This window comes from Hippocampus bargibanti, linkage group LG19, assembly GCF_051943395.1.
Source record: "Hippocampus bargibanti isolate YZ-2025 linkage group LG19, ASM5194339v1, whole genome shotgun sequence".
NCBI classification, from domain to species: Eukaryota; Metazoa; Chordata; class Actinopteri; order Syngnathiformes; family Syngnathidae; genus Hippocampus; species Hippocampus bargibanti.
This window is the reverse complement of record NC_142752.1, coordinates 15,209,275-15,229,064: the sequence shown is the minus strand read 5'-3', so window position 1 is coordinate 15,229,064 and position 19,790 is coordinate 15,209,275. Positions and strand designations below refer to the sequence as shown.

Below are 19,790 nucleotides of genomic sequence, written 5' to 3'. Positions count from 1 at the left end.
ATCAACAAATGCGTGAAGGGGACCCAGTGTTGTAGCTAGGGATAGTACACCATGGCCAGAGAGTGGTTGCTCCAAAGAACAAAAGCAAAAAAAGAAAACGGAGAGCCGAGAAGGAGTTTTCCTCATTAAAAACCCTCAAAAATGGAGAGGTTATATATCACAGCAGCAAAATTGTGATAGAGGTTTTTCGCCTTCTCCATGGTAAGTTAAATAATATTAGACGTTGGATAGATGAGATTAGAATGGTTCCCTGTGCAATTAGTATGACGTGCATGCATGAAATCTTTTGGAAATGTATGAACTGATGTTTAAATGTACAACAGGAGGGAATGATAGAGTGTTTATGCACATTAGTAAACATATTACGTTATTTCATGTTTATATTAAGTAAACATATGTTTTTTCATGTTTAGCTTAGTATATATTATGAATTGTGCACGGTTAATTTCAGTCTAATTTAGTTAAATAAAACTATCAGTCTTATTAGTTCAATAGCCGTGGAAGGAAAAAAGCAGCGGCTCCAACTTCAATCTAAGACCCGCCCAACATTGAATTGCTCGTAACCGATTGGACGGGAAAGGTCGACTTGTTCGCAACTGATTGGACAACAGATCGCCACTCTGTATGTTTAAAAACTTGGAGCGGGAGCTCGTTCTTGCTCTTGCCTTCTCTTGCTTCTTTGTGCTCTTGTGCTCATGTCTTCGTCCCACCGAGAGGAGAAGTGCTTTCTCTGCCTCATTAGAATAAAGTAGATGTTTGTCCACCATCTATTGTACTTGCTGATATTTTTATCAAGTGAACTCCAGACAATGCGCGAACCAGGAGAGACAAACGAAGTTTTAACCGGACAAATCTCTCCTCTCGAAGCATTGCGAAGAACTGGAAAATGTTGATCAGGTTTATGCGAAGATATTAACATATACGCAGCTCGAGCCATTTTATCTCCAAATACCTTTGAATGCACTCTTTGTTGCGTTACAGAATGTGGCATAAAAGAACAAACAAAGCAATTACTTTTCCTATTTTGTTTAGCAATTAATGTAGCATAACGATACCACGTGTTTGATAACAACGGATTCCAGTCATGCTTTTCTCCTGCAAATGGTTGATATAATGCGTCCATGACATCTGAATTTTGGGCTTTTTTGTCAGGTGTTTCCATCCAGGCTGTCGGTCTGATGTGCGGTTTATTTTTGAACGGCGATGTCACGACTGGTGTTGTCAAAGATGACAACATGCATATAGTTACGGGAAAACCAGTGTGATGTTCACGAAAATCAGGACAGAGTCTCAAGTCCATGCATCCCGCAACCTTGTGGGTTACGATAACGAGTTGGATATCTGTCATTGTGCCAGTTCCAGTTCCTAACCAGTTCCCTTGTGTTATCTTTCTGACAATTCGTTTTGCTTCTTGGGCACAGCTATTTTGAACCCATTTTGTTTTGGGCTCAGAATGGACCACAACTGAGTCCCAACCAGTGGTCCAAGTCTTCCCTGACTTGATACGAGCGTACCAAGAACCATGAGGGTAATCACTTCCCGTTTGTCGTGCTTCGTTCCTGAGGATGTTAAGAGGAAATGAGATGATTCCTGCATCTTGTAGTGGCAAGCAGGCTACAGGATGTGCCATGCTAGGGCACTTTTCTGTCATCGTTGGTTGCAATGGTGGAGTTTGGCAGGCTGATGGAATGGGAGGCTTTACGTGCGTCATCTGGATTGCCTCCACTAATTCATACAGCAAGATGATGTGGACCAAACCCATGGCTATTGAGTGGTTTGGCTCCGTCTCTCTTCCACCTGCTCCGGATCTGGTTGGTGAACGATTTTGCAGTGGCTTTGATGCACCCAGGTGGACCTCTCGGCGATTTTGATGGCAGTTGGCGTGGTTATCAGCACGGTGAATGGCCCCTCCCATTTTGGCGCAGACCTTGATCAGCGCCTTCGGGGAGCCCAGCAGCCTCTCTGTTCCTGCAAAGGGAACACAGGACTGCGGCAGTACATGTGCTGTGGACCTCTTTGTTGTTGTACAACATTTCACACAACCATTTTGCCAACAAAGCGCCTGGATCTGATTCATTCTTTTAGAATAAAATGCAACTGGTCTCAGCTTTTGTCCATGCTTTTGTAACAGGACTGAAGTCATGTATTTGTCTTTGCAGTCAACTGTTTGAACAAAAGGTTTGTCATAGTTAGGTAAGGCTAAGACGCTAGTGTTTGCTATCAAATTTTTTAATTCTGTAAATGCTTTACTGCCCTCTTCGGTCCACTGAATAGAGTCTTTCAGTGCCATTTCGTCTTGGTATATAAGTGTCAATAATGGTTGGGTAACTTGTGCATAATGCGGAATCCAAGTTCTGCAATAATTGCACAGTCCCAAAAACGTCATCATCTGTTTTTTCGTCTTAGGTCGAGGAACCTGCAAAATGGTCTGTTTTCTCTTAGTTGTCAACTCTCTTCCCTTTCTTGACAAAAGATGTCCTAAGAAAACTACTTCTTGTTGACAGAACTGCAATTTATCCAAAGAAGCTTTGTTACCTGTATTCGCTAAATATTGGAACAAAGCTATTGATACAGTCTTGTTCTCATCTTCAGTCGGTGAAGCAATTAAGATGTCGTCAACATACAAAAGAATCTGAGAAGATTCAGGATGTTTAAAATCAGCAATGCACGAAGACATTTCCTGTGAAAAAATTGTAGGACTATCTGTAAACCCTTGTGGTAATCTTGTATATGTATATTTTTTCCCATTAAATGTAAATCCGAACCAATGACGTGAATTTTTGTGTAACGGAATGGAGAAAAAGGCATTGCTCAAATCAATCACTGTAAACCATTTTTTGTCAGGTTTTAAACTGTTCAATAATGTGTGCGGGTCTGGCACACACGGAGCACGTGATTGTATGGATTTATTTACCTGTCGTAAATCATGCACCATTCTCCAAACTCCAGATTCCACTTTTTTAACAGGAAATATCGGTGTATTACATTCACAAGTTGGGTCTTCAATCAAAATACCAGCTTTCACCATATCCCGTATTACAGGGGTGATGCCAATAATAGCGTCCTGTTTTAATGGATATTGTTTAAGTCTTGGTCGATAAGTCGTTTTAGGCAATACTTCAACTGGTTTCGCTGTTTTAAGTAAGCCCACATCAGTTTTTCCCGATGACCAAAGGGTGGCAGGGACGTCTGGAAAGTCCTCCGCCCCTAAAGTGGCCATCAGTCATAATTCTAGTGAATCGACCTTTACTGGGTCCCCCATAGCGTCAACTACGAAGGACTCCAGAAAATTCACTTTTTTGGGTTTATACCCTTCTTCTGTTGGTATTAAAGCTATTTGCAATTTTTGTAACAGGTCTCTCCCCAACAAATTTATAGGACACTCTCCACTCAAGACCATAGTGACCTTGTATGGACTTAGTCCCTCATCTAAAATTTTTATTGGTTTGGAAATCGGTAACAATGTCACTTTCCCATCTGCAGATACCACAGAAATTTGTTGTTGGCTCGGAGTGACACCTGGAATGGTGTCTCTTAACACTGATCTGCATGCACCACTATCGCAAAGAAATTTGACATCCTTTTTCCCGATTTTTAGCCAATAATAAGGTTTTTCGTTTTCCGGTAAGGTTAAGGCAAACACATTAGTCAAATCCAAGATTTCAACTGGTTTTATTGATTCCCATTCCTCACTGTTGTGACTGTTGTCATCAGTGTTGAAATGGGGTTCCTCGCGTCAATCTGAATGTTTTGTTTTATGTCCTTCACCATATCGCGTATTATATGGTGGAGGTCTGTAAGATTTTCCATGTTTCCTTTTCGGTATAGGTTTCTTTTTGCAGTGGCGAGCCATATGCCCTACACTGCCACAACTGTAGCATCGATCATTGTGCGGCATCCGTCTCTTCATCCGATCCTGGTATAACACGTTCTCCATTATGTTACCCATGGTAGATGCCATCACATGTTCCATCGGCGAATCTGCACCATTTCCCCACTTTTTTCTCACCACTTCTTGGGCGTGTATTGCCCATTCCATGAGATCAACCAACCTTCCAGTCCGGTGTTGGACATAATGTTTGCGAATGAAATCTCCAATTTCCGGCGTCAAATTCTGCAAAAATGTTTGCTTGAATTGGTTGACATATATAGAATTCTCATCAGCAGATTCAGGAATACAGCAGTGGTTTCGAAAAACATTTTCCAAGCGTCCCCGAAAAATGTTAATATCTTCCCCACGTAACTGTCTACAATTCTGAATTAAGCCAAAGTTTGGTGTTTTCTTCCATAATGTTCGGATGTTTTCACAAATCAATCTCCGTTGGGTTGTCGCTTCCTCGTACGTCATATTTGTTCCCATCGATGTTTTCCCAGTAAAGTCACCTTTCACCCGATTCCAATGGTGTCCCAAGCATCTCCTGAGAACCTTAAGTGTTTCTTGTCCATTCAACTGATAAGAAGCACATAATTCCTCAAAATTCTCAGTCCAACTTTCTGCATTTTCAACAACATCACCTAGTCCTTTACACGCCTCTGCAACATCACTGTCGCCCCATGGCCGATAAACCAAGATAGTTTGATCATGTATGCTTGAAGAATTAGGATTTGCTACCTGAATGAGTGGCAAAACGTCACAGTCGCTTCCATTATTCATTTCAATTCCATTCAACTCTTCAAACGGATACAATTGTCCAGAACAATTTGCTTTGCTCCTCGTACGCGAAGAGACACAATCAGCGGCAATCTGATTTGCCATCTCAGGTTGTAATCCTCGTATTCCTCCAGTAGGGGTCATAAGCGCTCCATTCTGCTGGTCTGCCCAACAGACATTTGGAGTCATCACCTGGGGGGCCCACCCAGGGGGGCCCACCCGCCCCACAGGGGTTGAACAAATGGCGTCCTCCCCCTTCTTCAGCTCCGCGGAGGAGGAAGGGGGTCGTGGCGCCTCGACGGGGCAGCCCCCCGCCTCTCCCCCTCGCCTCCCGTGGGGGAGCCCTGGGGATTGAAACAATGGCTGCTTTCCATTTTCCACCAACTTTTCATTGTGACGTGCAACAGACGAAGCCACAGTTTCATCGTCAGAGCCCACTTTGGAAGACATTGCAACTATCGCTTTCTCCTCTTTTTTCATCCGTTTGGCTTCCATTTCTCTCTCTCTGATTTTTGCTTGCGCAATCCAAGCTTCGCAGGCAATTATCTCGGCACGTATCTTTCCAAGAGATTTTTTCATCGCGGATGCTTCCTGAAGTTTCAATAGAAACAAAACTTCCTTCAGAGGCTGGAGTTGTAAAGAACCAGAGAACGTACTACAGTCCATCCATTTCTTGCAATAAAGTTCGCTACCTGGGAACTTTTTGGACATAAACTCTACGTCCCTATGAATTGGGGTCTTTTTAGAAAAAATAGCACCCATTTTCACGATTGCAACAACAAATTCCTTCTTCAGCTATCACAAGAAAGGAAGCACACCTCGCGATGTTGATTCAAACCCAAGAACAAAGGGCGTGATTCGCGCCAATCCTCAGCCAGGATGCGCGTTCACGCACACACACAAGGAATGCTCTTACGCACACACGCACACACACACACACACACCAACGGCTCAAATGACTTCGCCCCCACCCTTTTTTCTCTCCGAGACAAAGAACTTTCTCTGTGCCACGATGCTAGCATAGACAAACCAAGTTAAGAATGTATTTTTGATCTTATTTATTTCCTCTCGACTCAGTACAATAGCAGATGCCCTAAAACACTTCCGCTCTTCAGAATAAAAGCGGTCCACCACACAAACTGAATCCCAGCTATCACCACCTTGTGAACAATATTCTTTCGCTGGAAAACTTCCGATTCACAATTCGGCGTGTGGATATTGCGTGCACCTTAATATGCACTCCTCCACCGGCACACGTATTCTCATTTGGCCACCTTGCCTAACGAAAATCGCTTCACACCGGTCCGTACGTGAGTCAAGTGGAAAAGAGACTCTCTGGCCAGGAGGTCTCACAATGCATTCAAACAATGGCTGCTAGCTAGCGCGCTACTTACTTAGTGAACTTTTGAATGCTGCCGTGTAGTCCTTCAGCCAGAACGCGAGGAGCCACAACGCCACCAGAAAGTTGTGATTCTTTCCGTCTCTCGCGTGGAGGATTTCGCGAACAGGCTTCAGTGAAGAACGAAAAAAATCTTCGTATCTTCCGTAGGTCGCCCCAATCAAAGAGCAGATTTGACGCGCATCTCAATGCGGGTCTCCCGTCAAAAAATCATAAAACGGGTCAATCACCAGGAGCTTCTTTAGCTCCCGTCTCGCTTTGACTGGTCACCCAATGTGGTCCTCGAGCAAAGGCAGGTTGACTTGGCACGGGTTTCTTGGCACCAATTAATGTCCGGTTAAAACTTCGTTTGTCTTTCCTGGTTCGCGCATTGTCTGGAGTTCACTTGATAAAAATATCAGCAAGTACAATAGATGGTGGACAAAAAACTACTTTATTCTAATGAGACAGAGAAAGCACTTCTCGTCTCGGTGGGACGAAGACATGAGCACAAGAGCACAAAGAACAAAGAGAAAAGCAAAAGAGAACGAGCTCCCGCTCCGACAAGTTTTTAAACATACAGAGTGGCGATCTGTTGTCCAATCAGTTGCGAACAAGTCGACCTTTCCCGTCCAATCGGTTACGAGCAATTCAGTGTTGGGCGGGTCTCAGATTGAAGTTGGAGCCGCTGCCTTTTCCTTCCACGGCTATTGTACTAATAAGACTGATAGTTTTATTTAACTAAATTAGACTGAAATTAAACGTGCACAATTCATAATATATACTAAACTATACTAAACATGAAAAAACATATGTTTACTTAATCTAAACATGAAATAACGTAATATGTTTACTAATGTGCATAAACACTCTATCACCTGCCTCTTTGCGGTTGAGGAGCAGACAATGCGAACAAGCGCCTGAGCAAGGTGCCGATGAAATAGTCTCGTGCTGTGGGTTGTCAGAAGAGTGGGCACACGGATTTAGTATTTTATAGAATTCCTGCTCGTAACCACCCCTTTCAGAAAGTCTTATGGCGGTTACAAGCATTACTAAGTAAGAATTGGACAGAGTTGAATGCTTGTCTTTGCAAACAAGTGATGTCCACTCCAGTGCCAGGGGTTTTGTCTCATTTAATCAAATTTCAGGACCCACAAAATATTGAGTTATAGGAATGCATAAACATTCAATGCAGTGTAAGAAATCTTTAATTAGCATATTTGACAATTAAGCTGACTTTTTCTTTGACTTTGACTTTTGACTTTGACTCTTCTTTCATCAGAAAAAAAGTTTTTCGAGCTTATTTTGTTCCAGAGTTATTTGTTTTTATACTTTCTTCGCTTTCATCTTCCTTTCATAACGTTGCTGCTGTCAAATAAAATTTCTTCACTGTGAGACGAATAAAGGAAGGTACATCCAATCCAAAAACCTAATCCAATCTGCAATGGAAGTGAGGGCGGCTGTACAAAAGGCAAATGATGCCCTCTTATGGAAGGGAAAAACATTGCCTGAGGTCTGACCGGAGCTTGATCCACACGCCTCCCCTTGAGCACAAAAAACTAAAACACAAATTCGTGAATGGCGCTCCACGTCATGCTTTTCAATTCCTGAATAAATTTGGGAATTGCAGTGAATGAGTTGAGGTGCACACCATCCAAAGATGGTGTGCACCTCAACTCATTCAGAGAAGCCGCATCTTGCCAACCCTTGATTTAGGCTATTTGAATGCAAGCTGTCATTTATTTAGTTTTTCTTTTGTTTTGGGCAATAATTCAATTTCAGTATTCAGTGGTACGTCTTCATACGATTTTTTTAAGTGATGAAACATTGCTACTTTCACTTCAAAATTTCTCTCACGGAACATACTGATAGCGGCTCTGCCGATGGCTCTTACCTAGCATCTTTCTGACATCCCGTTGACAAAGAGAGACCTCTTCTGTATATGTATGTGTGTCGATAGACAGTTGTGTCTATGCACTGCCCAGTCATTCGCCGCAGGGGCCATGAGCCATTCTGTTTTTACATTCATGTTTGTCATTCTTAAAAAGTGTTTACCAGTCAGGGAAATGCTCACAATGCTGATGTTTGCTTTGGCCATTTTCAAATGATTGTTTAAAGCTGACAAGCAAACTTATTTGGAGTTCTTGCCAAAAAGCTAGGCAAAAACCACTTCCCAGAGAGAACATGAACGCGGGCAAAAACAAGAAGGATGCAGTTTAAAGTTAATTGACCATTTTTATTCCTGAATAACCTGAAATTCCTGAAAAACTTTGTTTTTTAAATTATGCACAACTAATTTATTGTGCAATAATATAATTGTAATATAAATTTCTATTGTATTTTTAGAAAACATTTATAGGGTTGTTTACACAGCAACTGTTTCTCCGGTGTGGTATATTGGCTTCCCCAACGCCCGTCGTGTTCACACAGACAAAGCAGCTTAAAACGGAGCAAATTTAACCCTGCTCAGGAGGTGGTTAAGTGGGATGCGTAACGCTACAGTGGTAGACTCGCTAGATTAGCTAGATGAGAATACCCTTTATTAGTTTTACAGTGGATTAAATTCCCAATTCACAGTAGCAAAGTTATGAAAGGAAAGAATAGAAGAACAAAAAAAGGACCTTCTGTAAAGGCAGCCACTTTTGCAGTGCCATCTTGAAGTCAAAATAAATAATACAACACAACACATAACACACAGACAGTTAGTGTTAGATTGAATCTGCTTCAGATTAAATCTTGTTCTTCTGGTTCAGTTCTTCATTTGTGTCATCACAATAGTCAATCAGCAGGGAGTAAGGTGATATACAAATAATAATACAGTAAAGTCTCGTTATATCGATATTCTCGGGTGTCAGAAAAAATATCGATATAACCGGACTATCGATATATACGATCCTGCAACATGTAAATTTTCTCCTTGCCTTCATAGAAATAGTATCGTAATAAGCAGTACTATCGATATAACCGATATCGATATAACGAGACTTTACTGTATTTATTATTCAGCCTGAGCGCTGAGCAAGAGAGAGAGAAAGGGACCAGTTAAGAAGGGGGGCTGCTGTTCCCCCAACAGATGTTATTTATACCTTAGCAGGAATGACCTCATTTCAAAAGGAGCCGATCGGCTCTGACTTAAGGCGTGGAACATCAGACTTAAACACGATATGAGTGTGTAGATGACAAATACATGAAGTTATAAGGTTTTTAAGACCAAAAGGAGATGTGCAGAGTTGTACTAACTACAGAGGAATAAAGTTGATGAGCCATACAATGAAACTCTGGGAAAGAGTAGTTGAAGCTAGACTAAGAGCAGAAGTGAACATTTGGGAGCAGCAGTATGGCTTCATGCCCAAAAAAAGAGTACGACAGATGCAGTGTTTGCTTTAACAATGCTGATAGAGAAGTACAGAGAAGGTCAGAATGAATTGCATTGTGTCTTTGTAGATCTGGAGAAAGCGTACGACAGGGTGCCCAGAGAAGAGCTGTGGTATTGCATGAGGAAGTCTGGAGTGACAGAAAAGTATGTCAGAGCGGTGCAAGACATGTATCATGACTGTAAGACAGTTGTGAGGTGTGTTGTCGGTGTGACCGTGGAATTCAAGGTGGAGGTGGGACTCCACCAGGGGTCAGCTCTGAGCCCCTTCTTGTTTGCTATGGTGATGGACAGGCTGACAGACGATGTTAGACAAGAATCTCCTTGGACGATGATGTTTGCAGATGACATTGTGATCTGTAGCGAGAACAGGGAACAGGTGGCGGAGAAACTAGACATGTGGAGATATGCCCTGGAAAGGAGAGGAATGAAGACCAGTCGCAGCAAGACGGAATATATGTGTGTGAATGAGAGGGATCCAAGTGCATGAGTGATGCTACAGGGAGAAGGGATAAAGAAGGTGGGGGATTTTAAGTACTTGGGGTCATCTGTCCAGAGCCATGGAGAGTCCAGGAAAAGAGGTGAAGATGCGTGTCCAGGCAGGCTGGAGCGGCTGGAGAAAAATGTCAGATGTGATGTGTGATAGAAGGGTTTCAGGATGAAAGGAAAAGTGTATAAAACAGTGGTCAGACCAGCCATGATGTTTGGACTGGAGACAGTGCCACTGAAGAAAAGACAGGAAGCAGAGCTGGAGGTAGCAGAGCTTAAGATGTTGAGGTTTTCTTTGGGAGTGACCAGGTTGGATAGCATCAGGAATGAGTACATTAGAGGGATAACTCAGAGACTTTGGAGAGAAAGTCAGAGAGGCCAGACTGAGATGGTTTGGACATGTCCAGAGGAGAGAGAGTGACTATATCGGCAGACGGATGCTGAGCCTTGAACTGCCATGCAGGAGACCAAGAGGAAGACCGAAGACCTTCATGTCCTCTTTGACCACATCCATAAACCTCTATGGATGTGGTCAAAGAGGACATGAAGGTAGCTGGTGTGAGAGAAGAGGATGCACAAAACCGGGATAGGACGGATGCTGGATGGAGGACATTGATTCGCTGTGGCGACCCCTGAGGGGAAAAGCCGAAATGAAAAGAAGAGATGATATAGCATAACAACGTAGAATAACCTTAGACACATAAATGTGTGGTTTATAAGGTCGGGTGTGATACAGATGAGTAGGTGTTTGTGAAAAGGGTATGTGATTTGTCGACGCGGCTCCAGTGACGTGCTTCACGAATCTGTTCGATTCGTGTTCGACCGGAAACAAATTCCTTGTGAGTTCTACATACTTGGTGGTTCTGATTCAGGCCGTAGCTTCGTCCTGTGAGGAACAGAGGAGACTTGTGGCAGGTCACATGTCGACAAGATGTTTTTATTCGACACATCACACATATTCTGGGTCTGTTTTTGTCCCTATCTGTGTGACTCATCATGAATGCTCTGTAATGCATCTCACAAAAATGGCAGTAAATCATTGTTAGTCGTTAGTTGGTTAGTAAATGTTAGTGGTTAGTGAGTCTGCATTTCTGCAAAGAACAACTTTCTTTGGGAACTTTTTTTCTTTCTTTTTTTCCAGCCAACTGTGCTCATTACCAAAATTTCCACTTTTGCTGATGAGGATTTGATCTATTTATCCCCACCCCCCCTGTTGAGACATGGACAGTCTCAATTTGCCAACGGGAACATGTTTGTGTGGAAAACACGATCCATCTTTGACATTGCACAGATTATCAATTTGTATAGAACCATTTGTCAATCACTGTTCTTGAATTTGGAGGCCAAATTTTGGCATGTCTCTCAACACCTGCATGGGCAACAATTCATGTGGTATTTGGGCCGAAAATTTAGCACATTGAGCACAGCTTCTTCTGCTGCTGCAATTTCACTGCTGGCGCCCAAGCAAATCATATCTACAAATTTTGTGTGGGCTACACATTTGCATGTCGCCAGATTCTTTGGGCAGAGGACAACCTTCAATAATTCTTTGCACAAGTTGAATTGCCAGCGGGCACTGCCGCTAATGTGGCTACCCTCCCGGATCGAGGAGTGTTTGCAGGAAGCATTTTGTCAATCTGTGGGAATGGTCTTCATACTTGCCTTTTGTTATCCATGTGCAGTGCAACGTTGTTTGTTACTCGCTCTGGACGTAGAGCTGTGTTGATACAAACCAGTTTCATTTTTGGCCACCCCGGTGGTTATTGTGCATCCAGGAGTTCCCCCTGGAAAATCCCCTCTCTTAATTCTGAAAGACGCTCGTTAGCGCGAAAATCCTTTGCAATCTGATTTCTGATTCCGCTTGAATTTCTGATTGATTTTTCCGTTCTCAACTTACTATGCATCGATTCCAGCACATACCACTACAATTGTTCATTCCTTTCTACACCGTGCCGTAAGGCTCCGGTGAATCCGTCAATTTAATTCACATACCACAACAAATCAAAAGTACACCACCCCCTGTTTCTTGCAGCTTCTTCGCGTGATTTTTTTTTTCAATACTTACCACCTGACGTTTTTTTTTTAATTTCGTCTCTTCTCTAATTTACTCAGCAATCCGTCAAACTCTGTTTTTCTACAATTTATCATTTCCCTAAGAATCTGCTTCAGCTCACCAATTCCTCCCCCCTTTTCTACGTTTTAACCTAAAAACTTGGGTGGGGGCAGAGGTGTCGTCGAGGGCATACACTGGTATATGGCGTATACCCACTTATTTTTCCGTCTGCATTTCGTATACCGACAGTCAAATGTGGTGCGTTACTATGAATACATTGAAGGAACTACCACCCCTAGCTCATCTACTCTGCTCTGTTTATTTGCCATCTTGGGGTGCGTTCAGGTTCGAGAATAGCGCACGACGTCTTATGGCTCTAGGCTTTTTGGAAAGCATTGTCTAACTGAATGAGCAGGGGCAAAAACTTGCCAATGTTTCTGTGTTGCTACACTTGAACGCACCCCATGGCAAGATGTGATAGAAGTGAGAATGATTTGTGATATATTTTATGTTAAATATGAACAAGAATGCATTGTCAACTTCAGATTTAAAGTATTTTATTTAAATACATGTTCAAAAAATAACCAAAACACCATGTTTTTCTCATAATAAATAAATTTCACATTCATTTGTGTGACCAGTAGTAACTAAAAACTGCTCCTAATTAAGTCATGATAATTTCATAATAGTGAGCGAGTAGAAATGACAGATTTTTGGGTAAATAGAGTAGTCTTACATGTCACTGGTACTAAAACCGTCCTTTTTTCTGTACTACTTTCTGTGAATTATTGTGAAATTTTAGAGTATACCCACTTCTCAAGGGACCACTACATCACTGAAGAGATTACACATACACACACACACACACACACACACACACACACACACACACACACACACACACACACACACACACACACACACGCGCGCGCGCGCGATCCTGACACACAGGACAAACAAAGGCAGGCACCGCCCCCACTCCATACCCCCTCTCTCTCACCCCTCCTGCGTGCAAGTCTCAGCCTGCGGTAGTTATCAGACTCATTTGTCCGTCTTATAAGAATACAAAGAGATGAATTAAAAAAAATACTGTTTGTTTTGTCGCTTTTGACGATTCCACAGCTGCAGCTGCTTTTTTCTGCTAATTAAATTTCATGTTTAATTTTAGCTTCTTGATTTCAAAATAAAAAATCAGAAGCTCCCCACAATAACTATGTGTCCTCTGTGTCAATTACGACTCTAGTCCCTCCTTGAACTTTGAAGTTTTTTTTGTAAAGGTCACAAGTATCTTCAGGATTGTCAAACAGTTCGACAAAAGCGTTTCTGGCCAGGGAACCTTTATTAATATTTTTAATTAATCTTTTGCATGCTTATCTCTATCTATTTTATTGTATCTATTGTATCACACATACTTGACAACTCATCTGGTAGTAGTCTTTCTCAAGAATCAGTAGTGTTTTGTCTTCAAAATTAGGCGGGAAAAAATCCCCCCCCCCTTCTTCTCTTCTCCAGACACTGCGTCTGCCAACCAGGTTTCTATCAGCACCAACTGTTAGATTGAATCTGCTTTTTCTTCTGCTTAAATCTTGTTCTTCTTCCGGTTCAGTTCTTCATTTGGGTCGTCAAAATATTCAATCAGCAGGAAGTAAGTTGATATACAAAAAAGAATATTTATTATTCAGCCAGAGCGCCGAGCAAGAGACAGACAAAGGGACCAGTGAAGAAGGGGACTGTTACCCCAACAGATGTTATTTATACCTTAGCGGGAATGACCTCGTTTCAAAGGCAGCCAAACGGCTGTGACTTCAGGCGTGGAACATGAGACTGAAACATGATATGAGTGTGTAGATGACAAATACATGAAGTTATAAGGTAAACTCTCTCTCTCTCTCTCTCTCTCTCTCTCTCTCTCTCTCTCTCTCTCTCTCTCTCTCTCTCTCTCTCTCTATATATATATATATATATATATATATATATATATATATACCCTCGCGTACGCACTCACGTGTCGTATTGGCGTTCGAACACCGATTGATGTTCGAACGCCGAAGCAAGAATATCTCGAATATTTTGTTCGAACACCGATTTGTTCGAACTGTGAGGCGTTCGAGAACCGAGGTACCACAGTACTTGTTAGGATTAGGGTTACTTGTTAGACTTACTTTTTCGGGATACTATTTAGGGATTTTTGTTGGGGTTATTTGTTAGGGTTATTTGTTTGGGTTACTTGTTAGGGATACTTGTTAGGGTTACTTGTTAGATTTGCTTGTTTGGGACCCTTGTTAGGGTTACGTGTTAGGGATACTTGTTAGAGTTACTTGTTATGGTTACTTGTTATGGTTACTTGTAGGGTTATTTGTTATGATTAGGGTTACTTGTGCTGGAGGAGAGCGGCCTTCTCTCCTCCGCATGTTCGTTAATATCGGATGATGAGTATTTTGTTAATCCAAATAAAAACTGGAGTCGATGAACAGTACCTTCGAAGGGTTTATTTGCAGAATATTCCGGATACACGTGATTTACAGACAATGGTTGCATGATCACGAGTGTGTTCACATCATGGACACACAACATATTTATTATATCAGAAGGGCGGTATCAAGACTTTGGCGCGACACCGAGGCGGCATTCTTCCAAAACAATTCCTAGCTTTTATCAGTCTGTCTCCACAAAGTCTCCAGTATGCAGTGCATCAAGGTTAACAGATGGCTCCCAGAATGAACTTGGTTCACTCTGCGTATCAGAAGGTTATACAAGCTATGTAAATATGACGGAAGACACACATCATGACATTATTGAAGATGCACATCATATAATTGCATTGTTGAAGACGCAAATCATGACCTTATATCATTGAGAAAAGCAAAATACCATGGCAGAGGCTTAACTAAACAAATTATTATTATTATTATTAACATTATTATTATTATATTAGCATATTTGACAATAAAGCTGACTTTGACTTTTTTGACTTTGATAATTTTAAATAATCCTTCACTTGTTAGGGTTGCTTGTTAGGGACACTTGTTAGGGTTACTTGTTAGAGTTACGTGTTCGGGATTCTTGTTGTGGTTATTTGTTTGGATTAAGTGTTAGGATTGCTTGTTAGGGTTACTTGTTAGGGATACTTGTTTGGGAAACTTGTTAGGGTTGACTGAAACATGATATGATTGTGTACACTACAAATACATGAAGGTACAAGGTAAATACACTACATACACACACACACACACACACACACACACACACACACACATATATATATATATATATATATAGAGAGAGAGAGAGAGAGAGAGAGAGAGAGAGAGAGAGAGAGAGAGAGAGAGAGAGAGAGAGAGAGAGAGAGAGAGAAAGAGAGAGATGAATGAGTTTATAATAAACATTGAATGTTTTAGAATGTGCTTTGTATGCAATTGTATGCATTGTGTGCGGTGCATGTTTTTTTCACCTTGGCGGACTTTTACTATTGGTCTTCTTTTGATACTTTGTATTTTTTCTGTTCAGATGATTTTGATGTTTTACATTTTGTTCCTGCTAACTTTATTTTAATACAATTTTTCAAACACAACCTCCTTTCCCTCCTGCCTGATTTTTGGGATCCGCAACCGCCATCACCCCCTTGCAAACCGTGACACCATGTACAGATCAGCCACTATGGGTGAAACTGGTGAGCCCATAGAACAACCATGAATTTGTTTAGATGTTTTTCCCTAAATTGAAAATACGTAGTGTTAAGGAAAATTTCCAATAAGTGGCAGATGTGGTCCGATTTAGGTTTGGTTCTTTCATGCAGATAAGCGTCCGCCAGCAGTCTCGTCCTAACCACTGAGACTGCTGCTGGGGTTGGGACAGATGTAAAGAGAAAAATCCATATGCAGGGTATATATGGATTGGATTTGGATATGCCTTTATTAGTCTCACAGTGGAGAAATTTACATTTCACAGCAGCAAAGTGATGAAAGGAATGAAAGTAGAAAAACAAAATACCTGAGCTGCTGGAAAGGCAGCCACTCTCGCGGCGCCGTCTCGAAGTCAAAAGAACAAAAAAAAAACTAAATAACAAATAATATGACAACATAGAGACAATATGACAAAACAAAGACACAGAGAGACATTCATTCTTCAGGACTTGCTGTACCCTCTTTGTGATGACATGAAGCAGTTCTAGATGAAAGAAGAGAGGATCAAAGCGTCTTTCCACCAGTGGATCAGGGTCATCATGGTGGAATGTGCACGTCGACTACAAGCTAAATGTTGAAAGCAAACATGCAGCTGTAGCATCCATTGACGAAAAGAGATTATCTCACATCCCCTGTTCCACATAAATCTGCTTCAATTCCAAGCCGCAACAGTACCACATACGCATCGGCGCTCTGCGCTGACGCTCCTTTCTTCTTATCGCGGGTTCCTCAAGCCATGCATCCATCCAGCCGCAGACTTTCCAACAGCACTGACCTTTCCGCTAAACAAAGCGGGGCTGTGAAGATGCTGCCCATTACAGGCGCAAAAAAAGCACAATGGCCCCTTTGGTGTCCAGCGATGGCAGTCGAATGGCTCCGACATTCCTCCCATTCAAAAACAGTACTGGCATATTCATGCTGCCGAAAAGGCGCAACCGCTCAGCACAGTCTCCTCCTTGATGAATGTCGTGGTCAAAACTGCTGAAAAACAATCTGTATCCATTCCACATGATGCACAACAACACAAAGTGACAAAAGAAAACACAAAACAAGACAAAAACAACCAAAAAAAGCAAGGCTCATGAGAGCACTTGCTGAGGCTGCCTACTCGGGCGCCATCTTGGACTTCTTTATGCACCTAAAAGATAGCAACCACTCATTTGACGACAATGCGGTTAAAACCTTAGCAAAAGAAAATAGATGGTTTGAAAGGGGAGTCAAAGAAGCTATTTTCATGAAACAACAAAATCCTTCCCTTAACCGTAATGGTGGGATGAGGTTCAATTTGGATCGTTCGTACAATAGACTGCTTAGGCAACATAATTATGCTGAAGAGGTGAAACCAGGGCAAATTGTGAAGGATTCAATTTCTTGTTCTTTAATTATGATGAAAGTGTCCTCCGCCTATCTAAACCAGTGCCTAGGTTTTGTCCCCGGGAAGCATGTGAGGGCCTGTTTATCCATCTCTTCCATGTACAGATTAGCCACTATGGGTGAAACTGGTGAGCCCATAACACAACCATGAATTTGTTTGTAAAATGTTTTCCCTAAATTGAAAATATGTAGTGTTAAGGCAAATTTCCAATAATTGGAAGATGTGGTCCGGTTTAAGTTTGGTTCTTTCATGCAAAGAAGCGTCCGCCAGCAGTCTCGTCCTAACCACTGAGACTGCTGCTGGATTTGGGACAGATGTAAAGAGAGAAGTCCATATGCAGGGTACATATGCACCTAAAAGCTAGCAACCACTCATTTGACGTCCATGAGGTTAAAATCTTAGCGAAAGAAAATAGATGGTTTGAAAGGGGAGTAAAAGAAGTTATTATATATATATATATCATCTCATCTCATTTCATTTTCCGTACCGCTTATTCCTCATTAGGGTCGCGGGGGTTGCTGGAGCCTATCTCAGCTGACTTCGGGCACGAGGCGGGGACACCCTGAATTGGTTGCCAGCCAATCGCAGGGCACACAAAGACATACAACAGTCACTCTCACACTCACACCAAGGGACAATTTGGAGTGGTCAATCTGTCTGCCATGCATGTTTTTGCCGTGTGGGAGGAAACCGGAGGACCCGGAGAACACCCACGCGGGTCCGGGGAGAACATGCAAACTCCACACAGGGAGGCCGGACCAGGACGCGAACCGGCGACCTCTGCACTGTGAAGCCGGTGTGCTAACCATATATATATATATATATATATATATATATATATATATATATATATATATATACAGTAACGTCTCGTTGTATCGATAGTACCGCTTATTACGATACTATTTCTATGAACGCAAGGAGAAAATTACATGCGCGCAGGGTCGGAGATATCGATAGTCCCGGTTATATCTATATTTTTTCGGACTCCCAAGAATATCGATTTAACGAGACTTTATGGTATATATATATATATATATATATATATATATATATATATATATATATATATATATATATATATATATATAGAATATATATATATATATATATATATATATATATATATATATATATATATATATATATATATATATATATATATATATATATATATATATCTTCTTTTCCTTTCGGCTTTTCCCTTCAGGGGTCGCCGCAGCAAATCAATGTCCTCCATCTATCCCGGTTTTGTGGATCCTCTTCTCTCACACCAGCTACCTTCATGTCCTTTTTGACCACAAAAAAGAAGCTATTTTCATCAAACAGCAAAATCCTTCCCTTAACCGTAATGGTGGGGTGAGGTTCTATTTGGATCGTTCGTACAATAGACTGTTTATGCAACATAATTATGCTGATGAGGTGATACCAGGGCAAATTGGCCAGTTGTCAGTAAGGACAATAGAAGCAATCAATAGAGCCGCAGGGATTAGTCCTCTGCTCCCCCAACCTGAGAGGAGGGACCAATCATAGCAGAGTCCGGCACCGCCACGTCTGGACACTAGGGATATATATATATAGTGCCGAAACTACCAGTAAGACTTTAATTTTCTGACGAAGCTTTAAGAATAAGAAGCGAAACGTCCGACACCTTCAAAGAAGTACAGACGACGGCTGAAGAAACCTTTTCATCGATGGATCATTCCTGTACGACTGAGAGCTTAGCACAGATGTATCACTTTTAAAACCCTATTTTCCCTGTAAAAGTAACCATCAAGTCCCAAATTTGAAGCCTTATGCTAAACATAGCACTAAATCTGGCATTTTAAATCACTATGGAATTGTTCACAATTTTTGGACTTTTATACATGTCGTGATAATTAACTCCTCAGTGAGAATTCTTCCAATTTTTGAGATTGGATGTTAAATGTATAGCTGTTACTTTTTTGCATCACAAGCTTGCCATTGCACTACTTGCAAAGAACAATGCTGTTGAGTTTTTGGGGGTAAGTATGGATCTGGAAAAAGCAAGCTCTGATTAATCAATACATAAATCGATCACCAAAATAATAGCTACTTTCATCCTTGTTGAGGCTTTATCTATTATTTTTATTTATCTTGTGTGCTAGACTCTTTTTTATATTTTTAACATGTGATTTATTTTTTTTCACAGGATCACCCTCCAGTTCCATGGTTTGCAGCCTCACCAGGTTGGAAAGAAAGGAACAGTGATGAGCTTCCTATAAAGCAGTCTGTAATTTTGTGACAGAAATAAAAACTAAAGTTTCAACCAGTTGATGAGTTTTATTGAACTTGGTTTTCTTGAGGTATTTTTTGTTGAATTAAATAGCCATATAAAAACTGGGGACTGCTGCCCTAGGTAAAATGATCTGTTCATTTGCTGTGTTCACAGTGTCGTGGACCTAAAAAAGCAGGCAGGAGAGAGGAGTATGGTATACTAAAGCAGTGTTTTTCAACCAGTGTGCCGCGGCACACCACTGTGCCGAGAGATATAGTCAGGTGTGCCACGGGAAATTATCCGATTTGTGTGCCTGTGCAGTCTAGCGCCTGGAAGAGTAATCATGTAGTACTCTTCCATACCAGCAGGTAGCAACAGCAGATAGTTGTGCATCACTAATTCGCTTTGAGACAAGCGAATTAGTAATGCATGGATAGCGCGGCAAGTGCAGATTGTGGCTAGCGGGACGACGGTGAAAGTGATGGAGAGGTTTTTGAAGAGGAAAAATGCTGACTCAGAAGTGGACCCTGGACAAAACCCGGACCCAAA

The 19,790-nt window shown here is 41.6% G+C and overlaps 1 protein-coding gene across 1 annotated transcript in view; it reads left to right on the top strand.

The window, feature by feature from the left end:
- The window catches only part of ddt (D-dopachrome tautomerase), a 36,083-nt gene extending 16,788 nt beyond the window's left edge, over positions 1 to 19,295 (top strand). Inside the window, exon 2 of the mRNA XM_089022069.1 lies at positions 19,176 to 19,295. Coding sequence (XP_088878195.1) covers positions 19,176 to 19,248 — 73 coding nt within the window. The 3' untranslated portion in view covers positions 19,249 to 19,295. The remainder of the gene's footprint in view (positions 1 to 19,175) is intronic.
- The last annotated feature ends 495 nt before the right edge of the window (positions 19,296 to 19,790 follow it).